Below are 17,678 nucleotides of genomic sequence, written 5' to 3' on the forward strand. Positions count from 1 at the left end.
GTCTGTTAACAGAGTCAATTACAGAGAATCTCCACAATGAAGAAGAGACTGTTGCTTCCTGCCATGTTGGTAACCACACAACTGTACTGGCCACTGTCGTCGGGTCGGACGTCCTGTATTTCAAGGTACTGGCCTCCTGCGAGCCGCTGAATGCGACCACCCAGCTACAATGGACAGACAGACAGCAGGAAAGAAGACCAATTATGTGAGTCGGAGATGTTCCTTTTACTTCAGTAGCTGTTTGTAAATGTGTTGACATCTTGTACCTGCATCTCCACCTCATCCTTGTACCACTCGATATCAGGAGGGGGGTCACTGTCAGCCAGGCACTCCAGGGTCAAGTGTCCATTAACTGGCACTGACAATGTCCTCACCTCTTCAGAGCCAAGAAGGGTCGGTGGGACTGAAGTATGAACGTTTGAAATCACTTGCTAATTCAGACGACATCACTTTGTGTAGTTCAAAGAATCTAAAATGTGTTGTTGCATGACAGCACTATAGGTGGATAGCACATCTAGCATTGTAAATAGAGGTTTCAAAATAAAGTTTGCTAAACAATATATACGATTAACTGGTATTACCTTGTACTCTAACCCAATGGTTTCTTCCGTCCTCTCCAGCTGCGCTGCTGGCTAAGCAGGTGTACAGACCTGCATCCTCAACCTTGAAGGAGATGCAGTGTTTCTTAGGTTGACTATCTCTTGTATTAAAAAAAAATGGTTTGACTCTCATGCCTAGTCTCAAGCTTTATAAAAAAAATAAACATTTGTATTCGTTTCTACTGTACTGTACTGTTAGGAAAACAGATGCAGATACTACATTGCCTACATTGGGTAATGACAGCGAAGATCAAAAGTTTAATATATTCTAATGTGTGACAGTTTCGAGCTGACAATTGAATTCACCTGAGATTATTTTATCTTGTCATACTTAAAAAATATATATCTTAGAAAATGTATTTAGTTTGCTGTCTAATGTTTTAACATTGTCAAAGTATGTTCATTTTGTAAGCTACTTTTGTTTTCTCTGCTTTGCTTCTGAATGTTGTTAACTGCTGTGTTTGTTGTTTCCTTGTGTAAAGCACAATGAGTTGCCTTGTGTTTGAAATGTGCGATAGCATGGGTACGTTTTGATATGCAGTATTTTGCATACATTTCACAGTAGTGTTAATTTTATCAGCCATTTTTAAATTTAGTCTCAGTTTTAGTCCAGTTTCAATCATGCTATTTAGTTTCTCATCCTGTTTTTACTTAGTCAAATTTTAGTCCACTCTCAGTTAGAGCATTTGAGTCTTTATTGTAGTCCAAGAAAACAAAACATAATATTATTCGTCTAGTTTTAGTCAACAAAAATAGTCCACCTTTTAGTCTCATTTTAGTTAGGACAATCATTTTACCCTTTTACATTGAACATTTTGAAAATGTAAATTTCGATGTAAATTTCCATTTTATCTTATATTTCACATACAATTAAAATTTCTCTCCTCTTTTTGATGAAAAACAACCTCACACAATTACAGTATATCAACAAGTGGCTACTTTGCCTTGATGCTATGAGCTAGTAAGTTTAATGTTATTGTTGGAACGTTATAAGATGTTGGCTTACATTATTAAAAAAAAACACCACTAAATTTGTTGTTACAAAATTACATAATTTTTATCTTGTCTTGTTCATGAATTAAAATGTCCACAGATTTTAGTCCAGTCGACATTTTCGTCTTGTCTTCATTAGCCAACGAAAATGTATACTGATTTAGTCCCAGTTATAGTCTAGTCTTGTCTAGTTTTCGTCCGGTGAAAAATGTTAGTTGATGAAAATATTTTGGTTTAAGTTTTTGTTAATGAAATTAACACAAAGCCTGTAGCTTTAATTTCTGTTATATGCTGTTGTGTTCTACCTGAATTTTGCTAATACTGAGAATGTGTCCGTCTTCCTCAATGATGTTGTTCCCTCCCAGCAGACGGCCATCCTTGAGCCAGCTAAGGGTGGGCGCTGGTACTCCCTCTGCAGAGCACTCCAACTCCAGCGGGCTGTTTACTGCAATCGTCAGCTCTTCTGGGGCACCAGACCTGGATATCTTTGGAGGCTCTGGATCAGAATTAAAGGCGATTCATCCAAATGTGTCCATACTGGAACCAAAGTATACAGTTGATTCCGTTTTTTTGGGGGGGATTACCAAGAATGGTGAGATTAAAACTCTTTGTGCTACTTCCAGCCTGGTTGCTGGCTACACAGCTGTAGAGGCCTGCCTCTGAAGGTGCCACATCAGGCAGCTGCAGCCGTGTCTCCTGTCCATCCAGCAACAGGTTCCGGTGAAGTGACAGCGGCTGGCCGTCCTTCAACCAAGTCAACGTTGGAGGTGGAATACCACGGGCCTCACAGGTAAGCGTTACTAACGAGCCTTGCACAACTGTCACTGGTTCCACTGGTTCCACATGATCCACACCAGGGGGCACTGTAGAGCATATGACTCTGTGATGTACCTGAATCTAAAATGCTATGAACTGCAATAATAACAAGAATTCTAACTTAGCATGCAGTAAGTAGATGAAGTTGGAGGAGTTAATGCTAGTTGCATGATAGTTATGCAATAAACATCATATGAGTGTAATATTGGTACCTTGGACCTGGACGTCATAACTAAGCTCAGCAAGTCCAGCTCGACTGCGAGCTATGCACGTGTAAACTCCAGCATCTGACAACTGCACAGGAGAAATCCTAAATGAGACAAAATGGACAGTCAGCATTATTTTCATCCATAATTTGACATACAAATCAGCGCTGCAGACAGACCTCAGTACTGAGTCACCAGAAATGAGGCGTGTGTGTGGTGATAAAAGTAGGGGCTGTCCATTCTTGAGCCAGCTGATCTGAGGTGGTGGGGTTCCATCAGCACGACACTCAAGAGTCAAAGCATTGTCCTGTATGGCCTGCACTACTTTCGGCTCGGTGGTCTCACCCAAGATGGATGGTTGCACTGCAAAAAAAACAAAAAAAACTTTAACCATAAGTGATTTGATCAAAACGTATGACAGCTGAATGATAAAACTGACCAAGGACAAAGAGAGTGTAGATCTTGCTTTCCTGGCCAGCAGAACTGACAGCCAGGCAGGTATAAGTGCCAGAATCCTCAGGACTAAGCCTTAGTAAAGTTAATGTGCTGCCATCAGGAGTCACACTGGTAAATAAGTAGAAAATAGTTTACATGATATGAACACCAGAATAACATTTACATCATTATCATCTCCGCCACATGTCTTTCTCACAGTCAAACACATGATTGTCGGTTGCACTTCCATTTATCAAACAAGCTACTGAACATCTGTAAACCATCTGCTTTTAATGTTCTCCATGATTACTATAAACAAATCCATTTGTCTCCATGCACATTCATCTCTTATGCTTATAACCTTCAGTGCAAATGATTTTTAGTTTATACCACAAACCTCTTAGGGGTTATTGTAAAACTAAATGAGCTACTTTGTAAAGACAAATAATATATTATTACTATGACAATGCATTATTGTTCTGTGAGGAAATGTGGAGTGGAAATAACTTACACAATGTGTCGAGTATCTGACCCTTCCAAAGTCAAGCCATCTTTAAGCCAGCTGAGTTGAGGTACGGGGTTTCCTGCTGCTTTGCACTCGAGGGTTACCTCTTCGCCCATGGGCGCACTAACTTCAGATGGATGCTCAGAATCCAGAATAGTAGGCGACACTACATAGGAAAAAGGTAACTGGTCAATGCTATTGTGTTTTTTCATGGACAAAACATTTGAACCCTCCTGTTATGTTGTGGGTCAAAATTAAAATCAATTCAAATTAAAGAACAAACGACAGCTTTTCGCTATCAAACTTGGCACCAACAGATAATAATAATAATAAGGTTCATTTTTATATATTTGAACATTGAGCATATGCCGGGGTCAAACTGACCCCACAAATTGTTGTTTTGCTATAAAACTTCACATCAACAGATTAACTGGTTAAGTTTGATGTATGCGCAAAAATGGTTATAAGATATAAACAATGTTTATTGGGTTGGTTTTGGAATATTAAACATTCCGGGTCAAACTGACCCATTTTAAGAGTGAAAAAGTATAAATATTAGAAGTATGAAACATCTCATCAACAATTAAAATGGTTCACTGGGCATATTTTCAATCAAAGTTAAATCTTTATCGCAATGTTTTTGAAACATTAAACATAAATGACTCAAATTGACCCATTTTAAAGTTGAAGATACAAATGAGTAGCTTTTTTTTTCCCTATGAAACTTTTCATCAATTAAAATGGTTCACTTTGACATACTTTCAATAAAAATGGTTACTAATGTTTATTGGAAAGTTTTTGGAACATGAAACATAGCCCAGTCAAACTGACCCATTTTACAGTTTGAGAACTAGTAGTTTATATACTGACAATTGAAATGATTCCTTTGGACATTTGCATTGAAAACTCTTAATCATGAGCTATAATTCATTATCAGGGCACTTTTGGAACATGAGAAATAGCCCGGGTCAAACTGACCCATTACAGAGTCAAAGAACTACAAATAGTAGTATTTCATGACGACACTTGGTAGAAATTTCAAATATTTGCAATGGGAATGGTTAATAATGTGTATTTGGGATGCAGGGTTTTTTTTATCATTAAACACCTGGGTCAAATTGACCCAGGAACATTATTGCTGTTCCTGAGAAACCAACCAAACAGGAGAGTTAAATAAAAATGGATATTTCTTGTTCCAGTTGATAGAGGTCATTCTTTACCCTGCACTGTGAGAATATAATCCTTTTGTTCTTGTCCTTGACTGTTTTTGGCCACACAGGTGTAAGTTCCTGCATGAGACAGAGTAAGAGGCCCCAACTCAAGGCGGTTCCCCCGAATAGACCACTGCCACTGCAGGCTGCTCTCTAGAAACACACAAGTTATAATGTTAAACTGGGTGGTACAGTGGTATTTACATGCATTTGTCACAATCGTACCAATGGGTGTTCCATCTTTGAGCCATGTGATGCTTGGCACAGGGACCCCAGAGGCCTCACACCGAAGTGATACATGAGAGCCCAAGGTGAAGTTTAGGGCCACCATGAGAGGCTCATCAAGGACAGGTGGAACTATAAAAATATAATTAAACACTGATCACCACTGTTGGTTCACTATTGTTGTCTGTCACACAAAATATATTCTCACCATAAACTGCCAGTTTGAATGTTCTGTCGACCTGGCCAGCCACATTGGATACTTTGCAAGTATAAGTTCCACCATCTGCCATCTAGGAGCAAAACAATTTCCAAAGTGATGGCATGACTTTGGAGTTTACAAAATTGTGTTTGTCAGCTCAACGTTGTCCTGACCTGAACTCCTGTGATCTCCAGCTGGTGGTGATCCGTCTTCAGTCCATTCCCTGTAACTAGTTGGAGTCCGTTTTTATACCATGTGACCTCAGGCTCAGGGACACCGTGGGCCTCGCATTGAAGGGTTACAGAAGAGCCAAGCTGCGGGGTCACCACATCTGACTCAGCTTCAAGACGAGGCTTCAGGCTGGGCAGGACTGTTGGTTTGCATTTAGAATGAGGACATGATCTCATTGTGATTCATTTCTACTTGCCATGATTCACTTTTAAGCTACGTATTCTCTGTCACAGCTGCGGTAAACAGATTTGTTTTTCTTTTTGCAGAGACAATGCTTTGAGATGTGATCATCTGTGTACAAAGCTGACGTGTGGAGATGGCTGACCATAAACACTAAGGAGGAGACTCTTCTGATCCTGGCCAGCTGAGTTCGAGGCCGTGCACACATATTGTCCTTCATCCTCCACTCTTGCCCGGGGCAGCTGCAGCATCTGGCCACCTATAGTATTAAAGGGAACATATTAAATCTACTTTGTACTTTTTAATTGTTTGTATACAAATATTTGCATTGTATGGACTGTACCCACCCATCAAGTATGAAATTAAACAAAAAAATGTATTTAATAATTTTGATAAGATGTACATTGCTCTGTTAAGGAGCCGATGTCGTTGGGGTGGAGTGGAAAGAAACAAGTAAGGCATAATAAATATCATAATAACATACCACATTAAAAACATACAATTGAGACATCATTATGGATTGATTGTTTTTTGCTAGATCTAACCTGGTAATATGTGGATACCAGTACTAAATTGAAGGATCTGCCCATCTTTGGTCCAAGTGATTTCTGGTGGAGGGTATGCTTGGACGTCACACAGCAATGACACCATGTGACCCTCGGTCACACTCAGCTCCTCCTCTTTAGGCCCTATTATTTTTGGAGGTACTATAAAAAAAATTGAAAAAGTTTGTACATACTGTTTACTGTAGATTTGTAAGGTGGCCCTGAAGTGCAAAACACTACAACAAATAACACAACAGAAAATTAAAAAAATACAAAAACAAATAACCAAACACATAAGCAAACCCGAAAACACAAAACATAATAAAAACAAACACACAACAAATCAAAAACAAAACATATTAAAAAAAAACTCAAAATAAAACAGCAAAAAACAAAGATAAAACAAAGCAAAACAAATAACAGCAAATTGAAAAACACAAAACCAAAAAAACTAATTAGAACAAAAAATAAAAAAAACTATAATCATAACAGCAAATTAAACATTTATAAAAACAAAAAAAATTATCACAATGACAAATTAAAACAAAAACAAAAAATATTTGCAAATGCAAATTTAAAAAAAAGTAAAAAACTAATCACGGTGGCAACTTCAAACGCAAAAACAAAAAATCACAGCAGCAAATCAATAAACATAATGTTATTAGTATTTTGTTTTTGTATTTTAATTTTGTGTGTTGTTTTTCATTCTTGTGTTTTTTTCGTGTTTTTTTTGCTGTTGTGCTTAGTTATTTGTTTTTGTGTTTTTTTCATTTGCTGTTATTTGTTTTGTTTTTGGATATGTTTTTTGTTTGTTTGTTTGCTGCTCTATTTAGTTTTGTTTGTGAGCTTTTTGATTTGCCAATGTGTTCAGTTATTTGTTTTTGTGTTTTTTCAATCGCTTTATGTTGTGTTTTCGGGTTTTTGTTTTTTATTTACTTTTGTGTTTAAATTTGTGTGTGTGTTTTTTTAATTTGCTATTGTTTAGTTATTATTTGTTGTCGTATTTTGCACTTCAGGGCCACCTTTGACATGAGTCACTATGTCAAGTCAAAATTATCCAGCAACGATCAATACTCAGTGAGAGTAAATCCAACTAAACAAGCAAAAAATATTTTCTTACCTTGAACAGTGAGACTGAAGAGCTTCTCAATTGACCCGACCTTGTTTTCGGCTATACACAAGTATCCAGCCATGTCTGAAACCTGCACACTGAGGAGCTATATAAAATGAATGATGAGTGATTCCAAAACACAGCAGGTCATATTTCGATCTATCGGCTCGGTGGGACAACACGGCTTTCTTTACCTGCAGTTGCGCCCTGTCCTCACTGATGAGATGCTGTGAGTCTGAGTGAAGTGGCTGGCCGTCTCTCAGCCAGGAGATCGCTGGGGTTGGATGTCCGGTTACATCACAATGGAGGACCACAGTACTGTTGACCACTGCTCCTACTTCCTCCATAAACTCCTCGGATGCTCCCATGATCACAGGTGATACTGACAAATTCAAATGTTGGAATGGATTGTTTTTATCATGTAATAATTATCAATGCAATAAAATTTGGCAAGCTTACCCAAGACCTCCAGTTCAAAATGCATTTGGTCCTCTCCAGCCTCATTGACAGCCTCACAGGTATACCTTCCTGCATCGTCTTTCTGCACTCGAGCAATTTGTAACACCTGTCCACCTGAGAAGACAAACCAAGACAAGGTGTTGAGTCTTCTGTCATCAAAAGTGATCTCAAACAATGACCTCAAATCTGACCTGGCAGTAATATTGCTCCGTCAGCACTGGTGAGCTTTCGTCCATCTTTGTACCAATTGAGTTTAGGTGGTGGTATGGCGTTACTTTCACAGGACAGGCTGATGGGATGGCCGAGGATTATTTCCCGCTTCTCTACCATGTCCTCACTCTCCTCATCCTCCCTGTCCTTCGCACCCCAGGATGCTTCTCTGTTGGTCACGCGGTGGAAGACCGGAGGAACTAAAAGGTGATGCCAAGTTTCTGCTAGTTTAGAGCCTTGTTCAACTGGTGCGTGTTACAAGTTTGATACAGCATAACGCACCTTGTATGGCAACATGGAAGTCTCTCTTGTCTTCTCCTGCTGAGTTGGTGACCACACATGTGTACTGACCTTCATGGGACATCATTGCATTCTGTAGGTGCAGGAAGGCCCCACTCTCCTGGATGCCAACATGGCTGCTTCCTGTCAGCAGCTTAAGGGTAAAAAACGAACTTAGATTCCAGGACATGCATCCATAGAGCGTCTGGCGTAGCAGTAATCGTGGAAATGCTTTGTCTCACTAACCTGCCCATCTTTAAACCAGGCAACCTTGGGCTCAGGGAAACCTTTAGCAAGGCAGGAGAGAGTTACACTGCCATTGATTCGTACTTTCTCTTCCCGATTGCCTGAAGATGTCGAGTCGCCCTCTATTTGTGGCGGTACTTTAGAGAGAAGAAAAGCAGATTCAGATGGATTGTTTTGGCCTCATAAACGTGTGGAAATGCATCCTACCCAGAACACTGAGAGAATAGTGCTTGACAGCAGTGCCGGCTGGATTGGAAGCCCGGCAGGTGTAGAGGCCTGTGCTGTCTCCATGGGCTGAGCCCACCCTTAAAGCTTGCCCACTTTGGGTGTATGTCAGTTGGGGGCTCGACACAATGGGCTGGTTATCTTTCAACCAGGTGATACTCGGCATGGGTGAACCTTCTACATCACAGTGAAGAACTATCGGGAATCCCAGCACCACTGACACGTTTGAGGTCTCGCTGGGACCCTTGATTGTTGGAGGAGCTGCAGAGAAAGCAAATATAAATTATGCAATATAACATTTGAAGGTTAAGACCAAAGCACTTAAATCTCCTCCTCAATGGCACAGTCATTTTCCTCTCCTGTGTCCTGTCAACACAATTCTGAATGCACCTGTTATCATTATACTCTACTATACTTGAAAAAAAAAAGAGTAAGGAGGGGGAAAAAAAGGAAACCTTGCACTGTTAGTCTGAACTGGCGCATCTGCGTCCCTGCATTGTTGCTGGCCAGACACTGGTAAAGTCCTTGATCTCTCAACCGGACTGATTTCACTTTCAGCACCTGGCCGTCTTCCAGAAACTCCACATGTGGATCTCCATCACGGGATAGTACCCTGAGAACAGGAAGGACCGATACGCTATATCATATCTTTGGCATTGTTTTTCGATTGAATGTCTGAAAAGCAATTAGTGCATACTCTCCGTCGCGACTCCATTCTACTCTGGGTGCTGGACGCCCGCTAACTCTGCACTGAAACTCCACCTCCTGGCCTAGGATGGCTGTTATATCTTGAAGTTTGGATATCCCTGAGATCACTGGCGGAGCTGCAACAGTAGGTTAAAACTCAACAACAAGGTGCAACACTGAATGCATGTCTTTACAAGGACAAGGACAGAGAAATTGCATTTTTTTACTAAGGACAACTGCGTTAGTAAGAGAAATAAGGATTATTGCCTTATACACAGTAAATTATTTGGAGTAAATTTGACTCTATTTAGAGTGGGACGAAATAGACTCAGTTTTAGAGTAGGCTAAGATTTACACTAGGAAGAGAGTAAACGAAAAAATGGGGGTGGGGGGGGAGTCGCTCAAGGTTTGAGGCACAAACTCACAACCTTCAGCTTGGGAGACTGCCACACTACCACCTGAGCTATGCCCCTCCTACTGTTTGCTTATCCCCAAGAGACCAAAGACATAGTTTTTGGTTTCTTGGCGAGGAAGATTCCATGGAATCATGGAATCAGCTGCAGCTGACACGAGCGATATACTAACAGAAAACAGGAACTGCGTGGCTCAGGGAATAGATCGGCTGTCTCCCAAGCTGAAGGTCGTGAGTTTGTTCCTCCACCCTTGAGTCTCTTTTATTTTTTCCAATTCTTAATTTACTCTCTTCCAAGTGTATATATTACATATATTTGAATTTACTGTTTATATGTTGTGATCGTGTATTATGTTGTCCTTTATGATGATGAGGTATTTGTCAGTCTTATTTTGTCTTGTCATTTTTATATTATAGTTGCTATACAGTTGCTATGTCCCTGATGAAGGTTATGTTTGATGATGATGCATTAGCTACTCTTAGTTTGTCAAGTCATATTCAAATGTCCCTTATGTTGATGAGGTTTTTTTTCAGTCTTATATTGTCAAGTCATTTTTATTTTGTAGTTGACACACAGTTGCTACGCCCCTCATGATGATGTTTGATGACGATGTGGTAGCCGCTCTTAGTTTGTCTAGTCGTATGCAAATGCCCCTTATGATGAGAACGTTGTCAGTTGCTATGCTATATATACACTTACCAACAACATCAACAGGCAGAGCTATATTTGAATATTTGAAATCCAATAAAGCCCCTGTATCAATTTGCGAATTTGTAAAACAAGGCATGCATTTAACACGGTGCTTCTCTTTTTTTTTCTCACTAAAAATGAGGATTGTTATCCTTTCAGATACATAATGTAACTTAAGTCTTGAATTTGAAATAGTTAGATTAGCAGCACAATCAGGAGTGATCAAAGTGATATTTTCCCACTGGGCCAATGGCAAATGATTTGGTCAGTGATGGTACTTAACCAATATTGTGGTGGGGTTGCTGCATTGTGAGCTTACCTTGCACCACAATATGATATTCCCTCTGTGCTTCTCCAGCTGAGTTTTGAGCAGTGCAAGCAAACATTCCTGCATGTTCCGGTTGAACCCTGTAGATTCTGAGCAGACGGTTCCCATTTTGCAGATACAACCCAGGACTGTCAACCTGGACAGATACAAATCACTACATTGTGACCGACTGTCATCTTGTAGTTATAACAAGGACCACATGATGGCATGGCAGAGTCACTTATGGCTTGAGTATGTTGAGGTGCAGTTCAATGGGACCCAAGCGTAGCAAACTCACAAGATGACCATCTTTAGTCCAGGTAATTGTAGGTGAGGGAATACCAAAGGCATCACAGCCGAGAGTGAGAGGCTGCTTTAAGGTCACCGTTAGGTTGTGTGCCTGGCCATCATCTTGGATTTCAGGAGGAACTGAAAGAATACACAACAGGAAATTTGTCATGGGCTTTTACTTCCCTGTAATGGTGGGGACGAGGTCTTACCATTCACTTTCAGTCTGGTCTTCCTATCCACAGAGCCCGCCTCATTGGTCGCCACACACTTGAAGTCGCCACTGTGACTGGCCGAAGCCCTGCTAATTACAAGAGCTCCATCCCTCGTCACAGAAAACTCTGATTGACCAGGATGTATATCCAGGCCATTCTTGAACCATCGTACCTTGGGATGTGGAGAGCCTGCAAGGCAAAGAAGCATGAGGTTTAAAATAAGCTCACAAACAAAACAACAATAACAAAAATCTATGTTAGAAAGCAGAGCAAGCATGACCATATGAGTTCATTTTTCTTTCCCTGGGAAATTAAAATTTCAAGGGCATCATGAGAGAGAAAAATCCCAACATGAAAACCAAGATGGAGAATTGAGGTTTGATGAAAGATTTGTACTACTGTTATCGAGATTTATTACCTAACACAGAGGGGGAGTGTTAAGCAGTATGAGTACTTCAAAGGCACAACGTTCAGACTCCGGAGCCTCAAACAGATGTTTTCTGCAGATTAGTGGGCACAAAATAACTAGATGTGGTAAATGAGAGATATGCGGAATGGTGAAAAGGTGGGAAGAGGAGGGTCTCGCCCCAAACACCGATTTACAGGATGAGGACAACGCTTGAGAGTACAGTGCAGTATCGACTGGCCCAAATATTATTTACGGAGGTGCTACACATTGAGATAGCAACTTTCCTCAACCCAAATAAATCATTTCCACGGATCATGCAAAATGAATAAATAAACTGTGATGTCACTCATCTGATGTCTTTTTGGACACATGCTTACAGTTAAGCAAATGTATCTCATTGCTGGAAGGAAATGCAAACAGATGTTCTGTTTTACATGTAAGACCTCATTTAATTGACTCTTGAATTTATTTGCAGTGGCCGACATAGAATGATTGATATCCACCATGTGTTTCTCAGATGATTACCTCTTTTCAATGCAATGCTCTTGTCAGTGAATTAATAACACCCCTCAAGCAGAAAATGGGTTACATCTTCCTCATATCTGGCTGTGTAAAGTATCACATACTTGGATTTCAACTGAGCCAAAGAGCCACACAGCCTGCCTGTTTAACATCGATGCAGAGAGGGGTAGGTGACTTCAACTGCCTTTTTCTGTGCATCATGGTGCACCTCAGACATACAGTACATGCATGCCCTTTATCTGTTTGCTGCAACCTGTAATTAGGATTCCTCTCCCAGCAGGCCCAGATGCAGACGAAAGCAGATGCGGCTCACGGAGGCGGATGTTCCAGCTGTTGTTTCACATTAGACACGGCCCTCACCTTCTCCTCTTAAGGGTGAGCAGGTTACCATGGCCCAAGACCAGAACCACATAAATACTACTTTTTCGCAAGTCATATTTAAGTATGTATCCACTGGATATTCTGCTGATGAAAACTACATGCAATGTGTTGGCAGGCTTGGGATATAACGACATACATGTACCAGTGTTTTGTGATCAGGAAAAAAAAAAAAAATAATAATACTTGCATTCCGTTCCATCCATTTTCTTAACCGCTTGTCCTCACAAGGGTCGCGGGGGGGCACTGGAGCCTATCCCAGCTGGCTTGGGGCAATAGGCAGGGTACACCCTGAACTGGTTGCCAGCCAATCGCAGGGCGCACAGAGACGAACAACCATCCCCACTCACAATCACACCTATGGACAACTTGGAGTGGTCAATTAACCTTCCATGCATGTCTTTGGAATGTGGGAGGAAAGCGGAGTACCCGGAGAAAACCCACGCAAGCACGGGGAGAACATGCAAACTCCACCCAGGAAGGGCCGAAGCCCGGTACTCGATCTCACGTCCTCAGCACTAGGGGGGCGGACGTGCTAACCAGTCAACCACCGTGCCGCCTTATTCCATTACAGTTAGAGAGAAGAAGGAATAAGTAATTATCAATTTGGATTATTCCTTAGGATTCCTTTTTAAGAGGTAAACGATCACAATGTATACTCAACAAAAATATTTTTCTGGGTTTTCTGTGGATTCGGCCCCCATTTTAAACAAAATGTATTGCACATTTTAAAAAATGCACCTGAATAAATATTAAGAAGCCAACTGTTGAAGATTAAATGCAAATGTATGCAGACATCACAGACATATCATCTAATACTAATCTGTGACATTTTTTCTGGATGTGTTTTAATTTACAGCTGTTGTGGATGGACATGTTGACGTTTCCGATGCGGGCACAAGTGTAAGCTCATCATCATGCTACCAAGCAGCAGCCCTCATTCAGTGTCCACCTGTGTCGGTAAGACATTTTACTTTCAGTAACTAGTAGTACTTGTATTGCCAACTCTTATTAATTTTGCATTTCTATGTCAACAGGAAAGCGCACAAGGGATAGATTCAGTCAGTGAAATGGACATTGCAAGCCAGGAACTCGCCAAGACAAAAAATTATGGCCAGACAGATGTCCTCCAGGTTTCGGACATGCACTGAAAATGTAGCCCGGCTTCTGGCTTTGCTTTTTTTATGTGCACAAATAAACTGTTGAAATCTTAAATTTGTTCTATTTTACCCCACAAAACCTTGCCATGCAAACATTTAAAAAGATTAAAAACTTGAGTTATCGACTAAGTCGTGTATTTATTTAACCTTTATTCATCCGATTTAGGTATAGTATTTGCAATGCCAGTCAGGTTGCAGACAGCAGAGTGTTACGGTGATTTAAAGTTCCATGACAGGCAAACGGGTGTATTATGTGTATAATGTAAAAACTTTTTTAAATCCACATTAGTATATATCACTAGTGATGGGAAAATGAAGCTTCATGAAGCACTTGTGATATTTTTTTACTCCTCTAGATGCCACTCTTGGTTGAAAGATGCAGTGGAAATGTAATCAATTTCCTTTGCACTAGCCTTTATGTTTAAACCAAGAGTACCATCTAGGGGAGTCAAAAAATATCACAAGTGCTTCATGAAGCTTCATTTTCCCCACACTATATATCACTGCTTCAAATACTGTCTGCAGCATGAATGGCATTGCACATTATAATCAGTTTTCAACTGCCTTAGCAAGACAAATTATACTGTACAGTTAACTTTTGCAAGGTGACAAATACATGCTCAACTGTACGTGATTCTGCAAGGAGTAGTGCAGCTTGTTTCTTTACTACATCATGCTGGGCAAACTAGTTTCAAACTACCTTACCCACTGTTGCCGTGTGTTAACGAGTGAGCCAAACAAAACCTCTTAAGAACCAGGAACTGTCTGTACCAGGAATTCTAAGTTCTTGGGCTTTTTGGTGTGAAAGCGCCTTCTGTGTGGGAGGATCCATAGGGGCCGGGTCCAATATGAGCTGGGCGATGCCCGGAGGTAGGGACCTTGGCGGATACAGAAACTGGCTCAAGAGATATGAAACGTCACCCTGGCGGGCCCCAGGGGGCGAATGGGACCTGCAGAGTTCTTAAAAGCTCTGGATTTCGTTGGACTGTCCTGGTTGACACGCCTCTATAAAATCACCTGAACATCGGGGAAGCACGTTCTTCTCTGGATTGGCAAATTTTCCCCTTTTTAAAATGGGGTACCACAGGGGGGCCTCCCTGGTAAGGTCTATTCAGGGATGCTGGAGTCGAATTTCAGATTCAGGAGGATCAATGTGCTTTTTTTATTCTGGCAATGTAACAGTAGACCAACCCTATGCCCTCGGCAGGGTCCCCAATGTTGCATGGGAGTCCACCCAACTAGTCTAGATGTGTTTTGAGGACTGTGTCCCTTGGGGAGGTCTATGGAGTATATTTGAGAGGAGCCAAATGAAGTGGCTCGGGCATCTGATTAGGAAGCCTCCTGGACACCTGGTGAGGTGTTCCAAGCTCGCTCCCGTACCCAAAACACAATGGAGAGACTATGTCTCCCAGCTGGCCTGGGAATGTCTTGGAGTTCCTCCGAAAGTGTTGGACGAAGGGTTCCCCGCCACCCAAAACCAGATTAGCGGAAGAAAATGGATCGATTGAAGTCATCAAGTTACATTACTTTAATATTATAGTTCTTGGATTACATTACTTACTACATTTTTAAGTACTAAATACTAACTGTATAGAATACATTTTAAAAGTAAACCTCCCAACCCTGAGTGTTCATGACAGGAAATGGAACGCTCACTACATCACACCTGAAGGCTAATTTATTCACAAAGAATCAGTGAACTAAGACAAAGGCAACAGTGTTTCTAAGGTGTCAGAATAATGATACAACTATTTAATGAGTACAAGGATGCTGCAACAAATGTAGCCCTACAGTTTAATAACCTAATATTTGATTTACGTGTGAATGTTTCATTCTTCTTTTTTTTTTTACCTTCAGCAGCGCAGGGGATGACAACCTTGCTGTTCGCTATTTTCTCCATGACTGCATCTCCTGGTTCTGCAAAAAACGGGGCCTCTGTGGGAACACAAACAGAGTCAAAAGACTGAGAAAGGGTTTAAAAAGCCACAGCGGTCTCACGACAGACCAAAGTTTCAAGTCACACATTTGATTCCTCTCCAGAACACAAACTTCAAATGAAAAATGAATTACATAACATGGCATATTCATTTGAACTAACCATGTATTCATTGGAACAAACATGAATCAAAATATTTTGTCCGAAGATATTGGGTTCCTGCTTGAATGACTTATAGCATTTTACTCTTTTGTGTGGCCCAATAAGCCATGACTTGGGGCTTATCTTGAGGTTGGAAAATGCAGCATGAGAAATTCATAACTAGAGGAATTCACCAAGAATTTCCAGCTTGATCTCCAAAGTCTCCTGTCCAGCGCTGTTCCGAGCCACGCACTGGTAAGTTCCTTTGTCAGCCAGGCTGACCTGCTGGATCCTAAGGGGTGACGTGTCCTTGATCCCAACAGGAAGACCATTGTGAAACCAATTGACCTCTGGGCTCGGCTCTCCCTGGACCACACATGGGAGCATGACTGTTTGTCCAACCAGAGCTTTCAATAGAGGGGGTGCGGGCTGAATCCTGGGCTTGGCTGAAAAAACAAACAAAAGAATAACCTTAACAAATGCTTTACGATATCTATTCATAATTTAACAGTTAGGAGAGAAATGGAGTTTTATCATGAATTTTACCAACACGACAGTGATCTCTGACTTGATACTTAAAGGCCCACAAAGTTACCTTGGATGTGTAAATTGTAGCTTAAGGACACATTGCCGGCTGGGTTCTCTGCAGTACAAGTGTATAGTTTACTATCAATGAGGCGTACATCAGTTATCTTCAGGGAGCCTGAGGGTAAAACAGTGAACCTGGGGAATGGTAAAGGGTGAAGGGCAAAGAAATAACACAAAAACACAACATTTAATGAGTCAGTGAAGATCTATTTTCTATTAATGGAAATGGAAATTAGCCTGTTTGGAAGAAAAAACTCATCATCAAATTCCCTTGATTTTGCTAGAAACTTTGTAAGACTAAAATGACATTTTCCTATTTAAAATAAATATTTTTTTCTCTAGTTAGATTGTTTTTTCAAGAACATTTGTAACCTTAAAATATAGTGGATGTACGTCTTATAGGTTAAAAGGCCTGGGCCTTTGGGCATTGTGCTACTGTAGATAACGAGTACTAAGGAGACACAAAGTGGATAGAAAATAGAACCTGCCATAGAAATAGTTTGTGAAGTGATGATAGGGCCTTTTTCATAGTTTGGATGCCAAGAAAAAAAAAACATGAGTTTGAGTGGTGACTGTGTGCCGCCCTGAGTGGCAAATCTAAGGTCTAAAAAAAGAAAGTGGAATGCAGACTTCCTCCAGGCTCGAGTGACCTCCCCTGTGACTTGTTACCATTGTCCAAGGTAATTACGGTGTAAAAGGGTAGCCAGAGTTTAAGTTGATGAAGTCACCCTGGGAAAGGTCAGAGGGATGCCAACATCAATGGAATTCTACAGTGTGTTAAGTATATTACTACGGCGTCACGGGTGATTTGATTTGAAGAAAGGCCTGACTGTGGTGCTAGATGCATGTACAACACTGTGGCATCTGCTTGAGAAAAGCTAATGCAAATGTAGCCATTAGTTCGCCTGTCAGAGGCGAGCAACAAGTATGCTTTGTGGCTAAAACATGCCCAGCTGTTTAACATTTCGAGGGAGTGAAATGCTGCTTAGTAACTTGAAAAGAGTTTGTGTTCATCTGAACAGCATCAAAGTGGAGTTGTATAAATGCAAAATACACACAAATGTAAATAGACCTCTCCCAGTTATGGTAGATAAGTGCTTTTGCTAGGCAACTGAATTATAACAATAACATGTTTATTTCAGTGGAAATAAGCTTGAAGCAAAAATGGTTTGTTACTCCATGCTGTGGCTTATCACAGTTTACCCCAGGTCCTACAATCGTGTGAAGAAAAACAGCGACATTTGAGGCGCCAAGCGACGGCGCTGTGTG

General features: G+C 40.8%; 1 protein-coding gene across 2 annotated transcripts in view; it reads right to left on the reverse strand.

Annotated features, from left to right (window-relative positions):
* Positions 1 to 17,678, reverse strand: part of hmcn2 (hemicentin 2) — a 52,911-nt gene that overhangs the window by 16,171 nt on the left and 19,062 nt on the right. For both annotated transcript variants that reach the window (XM_086076067.1, XM_086076066.1), the window contains exons 23-52: positions 16,417 to 16,544; positions 16,016 to 16,267; positions 15,596 to 15,679; positions 11,273 to 11,464; positions 11,071 to 11,201; positions 10,785 to 10,929; positions 9,373 to 9,499; positions 9,131 to 9,288; positions 8,658 to 8,936; positions 8,451 to 8,587; positions 8,208 to 8,358; positions 7,907 to 8,125; positions 7,716 to 7,829; positions 7,451 to 7,638; positions 7,266 to 7,362; positions 6,146 to 6,307; positions 5,746 to 5,859; positions 5,363 to 5,559; positions 5,199 to 5,280; positions 4,991 to 5,122; positions 4,775 to 4,918; positions 3,561 to 3,720; positions 3,054 to 3,178; positions 2,794 to 2,977; positions 2,621 to 2,718; positions 2,177 to 2,455; positions 1,898 to 2,088; positions 582 to 663; positions 267 to 403; positions 23 to 164 (exon numbers count right to left, since the gene is read on the reverse strand). In XM_086076067.1, the coding sequence (XP_085932193.1) occupies positions 23 to 164; positions 267 to 403; positions 582 to 663; positions 1,898 to 2,088; positions 2,177 to 2,455; positions 2,621 to 2,718; positions 2,794 to 2,977; positions 3,054 to 3,178; positions 3,561 to 3,720; positions 4,775 to 4,918; positions 4,991 to 5,122; positions 5,199 to 5,280; positions 5,363 to 5,559; positions 5,746 to 5,859; positions 6,146 to 6,307; positions 7,266 to 7,362; positions 7,451 to 7,638; positions 7,716 to 7,829; positions 7,907 to 8,125; positions 8,208 to 8,358; positions 8,451 to 8,587; positions 8,658 to 8,936; positions 9,131 to 9,288; positions 9,373 to 9,499; positions 10,785 to 10,929; positions 11,071 to 11,201; positions 11,273 to 11,464; positions 15,596 to 15,679; positions 16,016 to 16,267; positions 16,417 to 16,544 (4,631 nt within the window). The remainder of the gene's footprint in view (positions 1 to 22; positions 165 to 266; positions 404 to 581; positions 664 to 1,897; positions 2,089 to 2,176; positions 2,456 to 2,620; positions 2,719 to 2,793; positions 2,978 to 3,053; positions 3,179 to 3,560; positions 3,721 to 4,774; positions 4,919 to 4,990; positions 5,123 to 5,198; positions 5,281 to 5,362; positions 5,560 to 5,745; positions 5,860 to 6,145; positions 6,308 to 7,265; positions 7,363 to 7,450; positions 7,639 to 7,715; positions 7,830 to 7,906; positions 8,126 to 8,207; positions 8,359 to 8,450; positions 8,588 to 8,657; positions 8,937 to 9,130; positions 9,289 to 9,372; positions 9,500 to 10,784; positions 10,930 to 11,070; positions 11,202 to 11,272; positions 11,465 to 15,595; positions 15,680 to 16,015; positions 16,268 to 16,416; positions 16,545 to 17,678) is intronic.

This window comes from Leptonotus elevatus, chromosome 5 (genome assembly GCF_054856555.1).
Source record: "Leptonotus elevatus isolate MCC_2025b chromosome 5, RoL_Lele_1.0, whole genome shotgun sequence".
Classification (NCBI taxonomy): domain Eukaryota; kingdom Metazoa; phylum Chordata; class Actinopteri; order Syngnathiformes; family Syngnathidae; genus Leptonotus; species Leptonotus elevatus.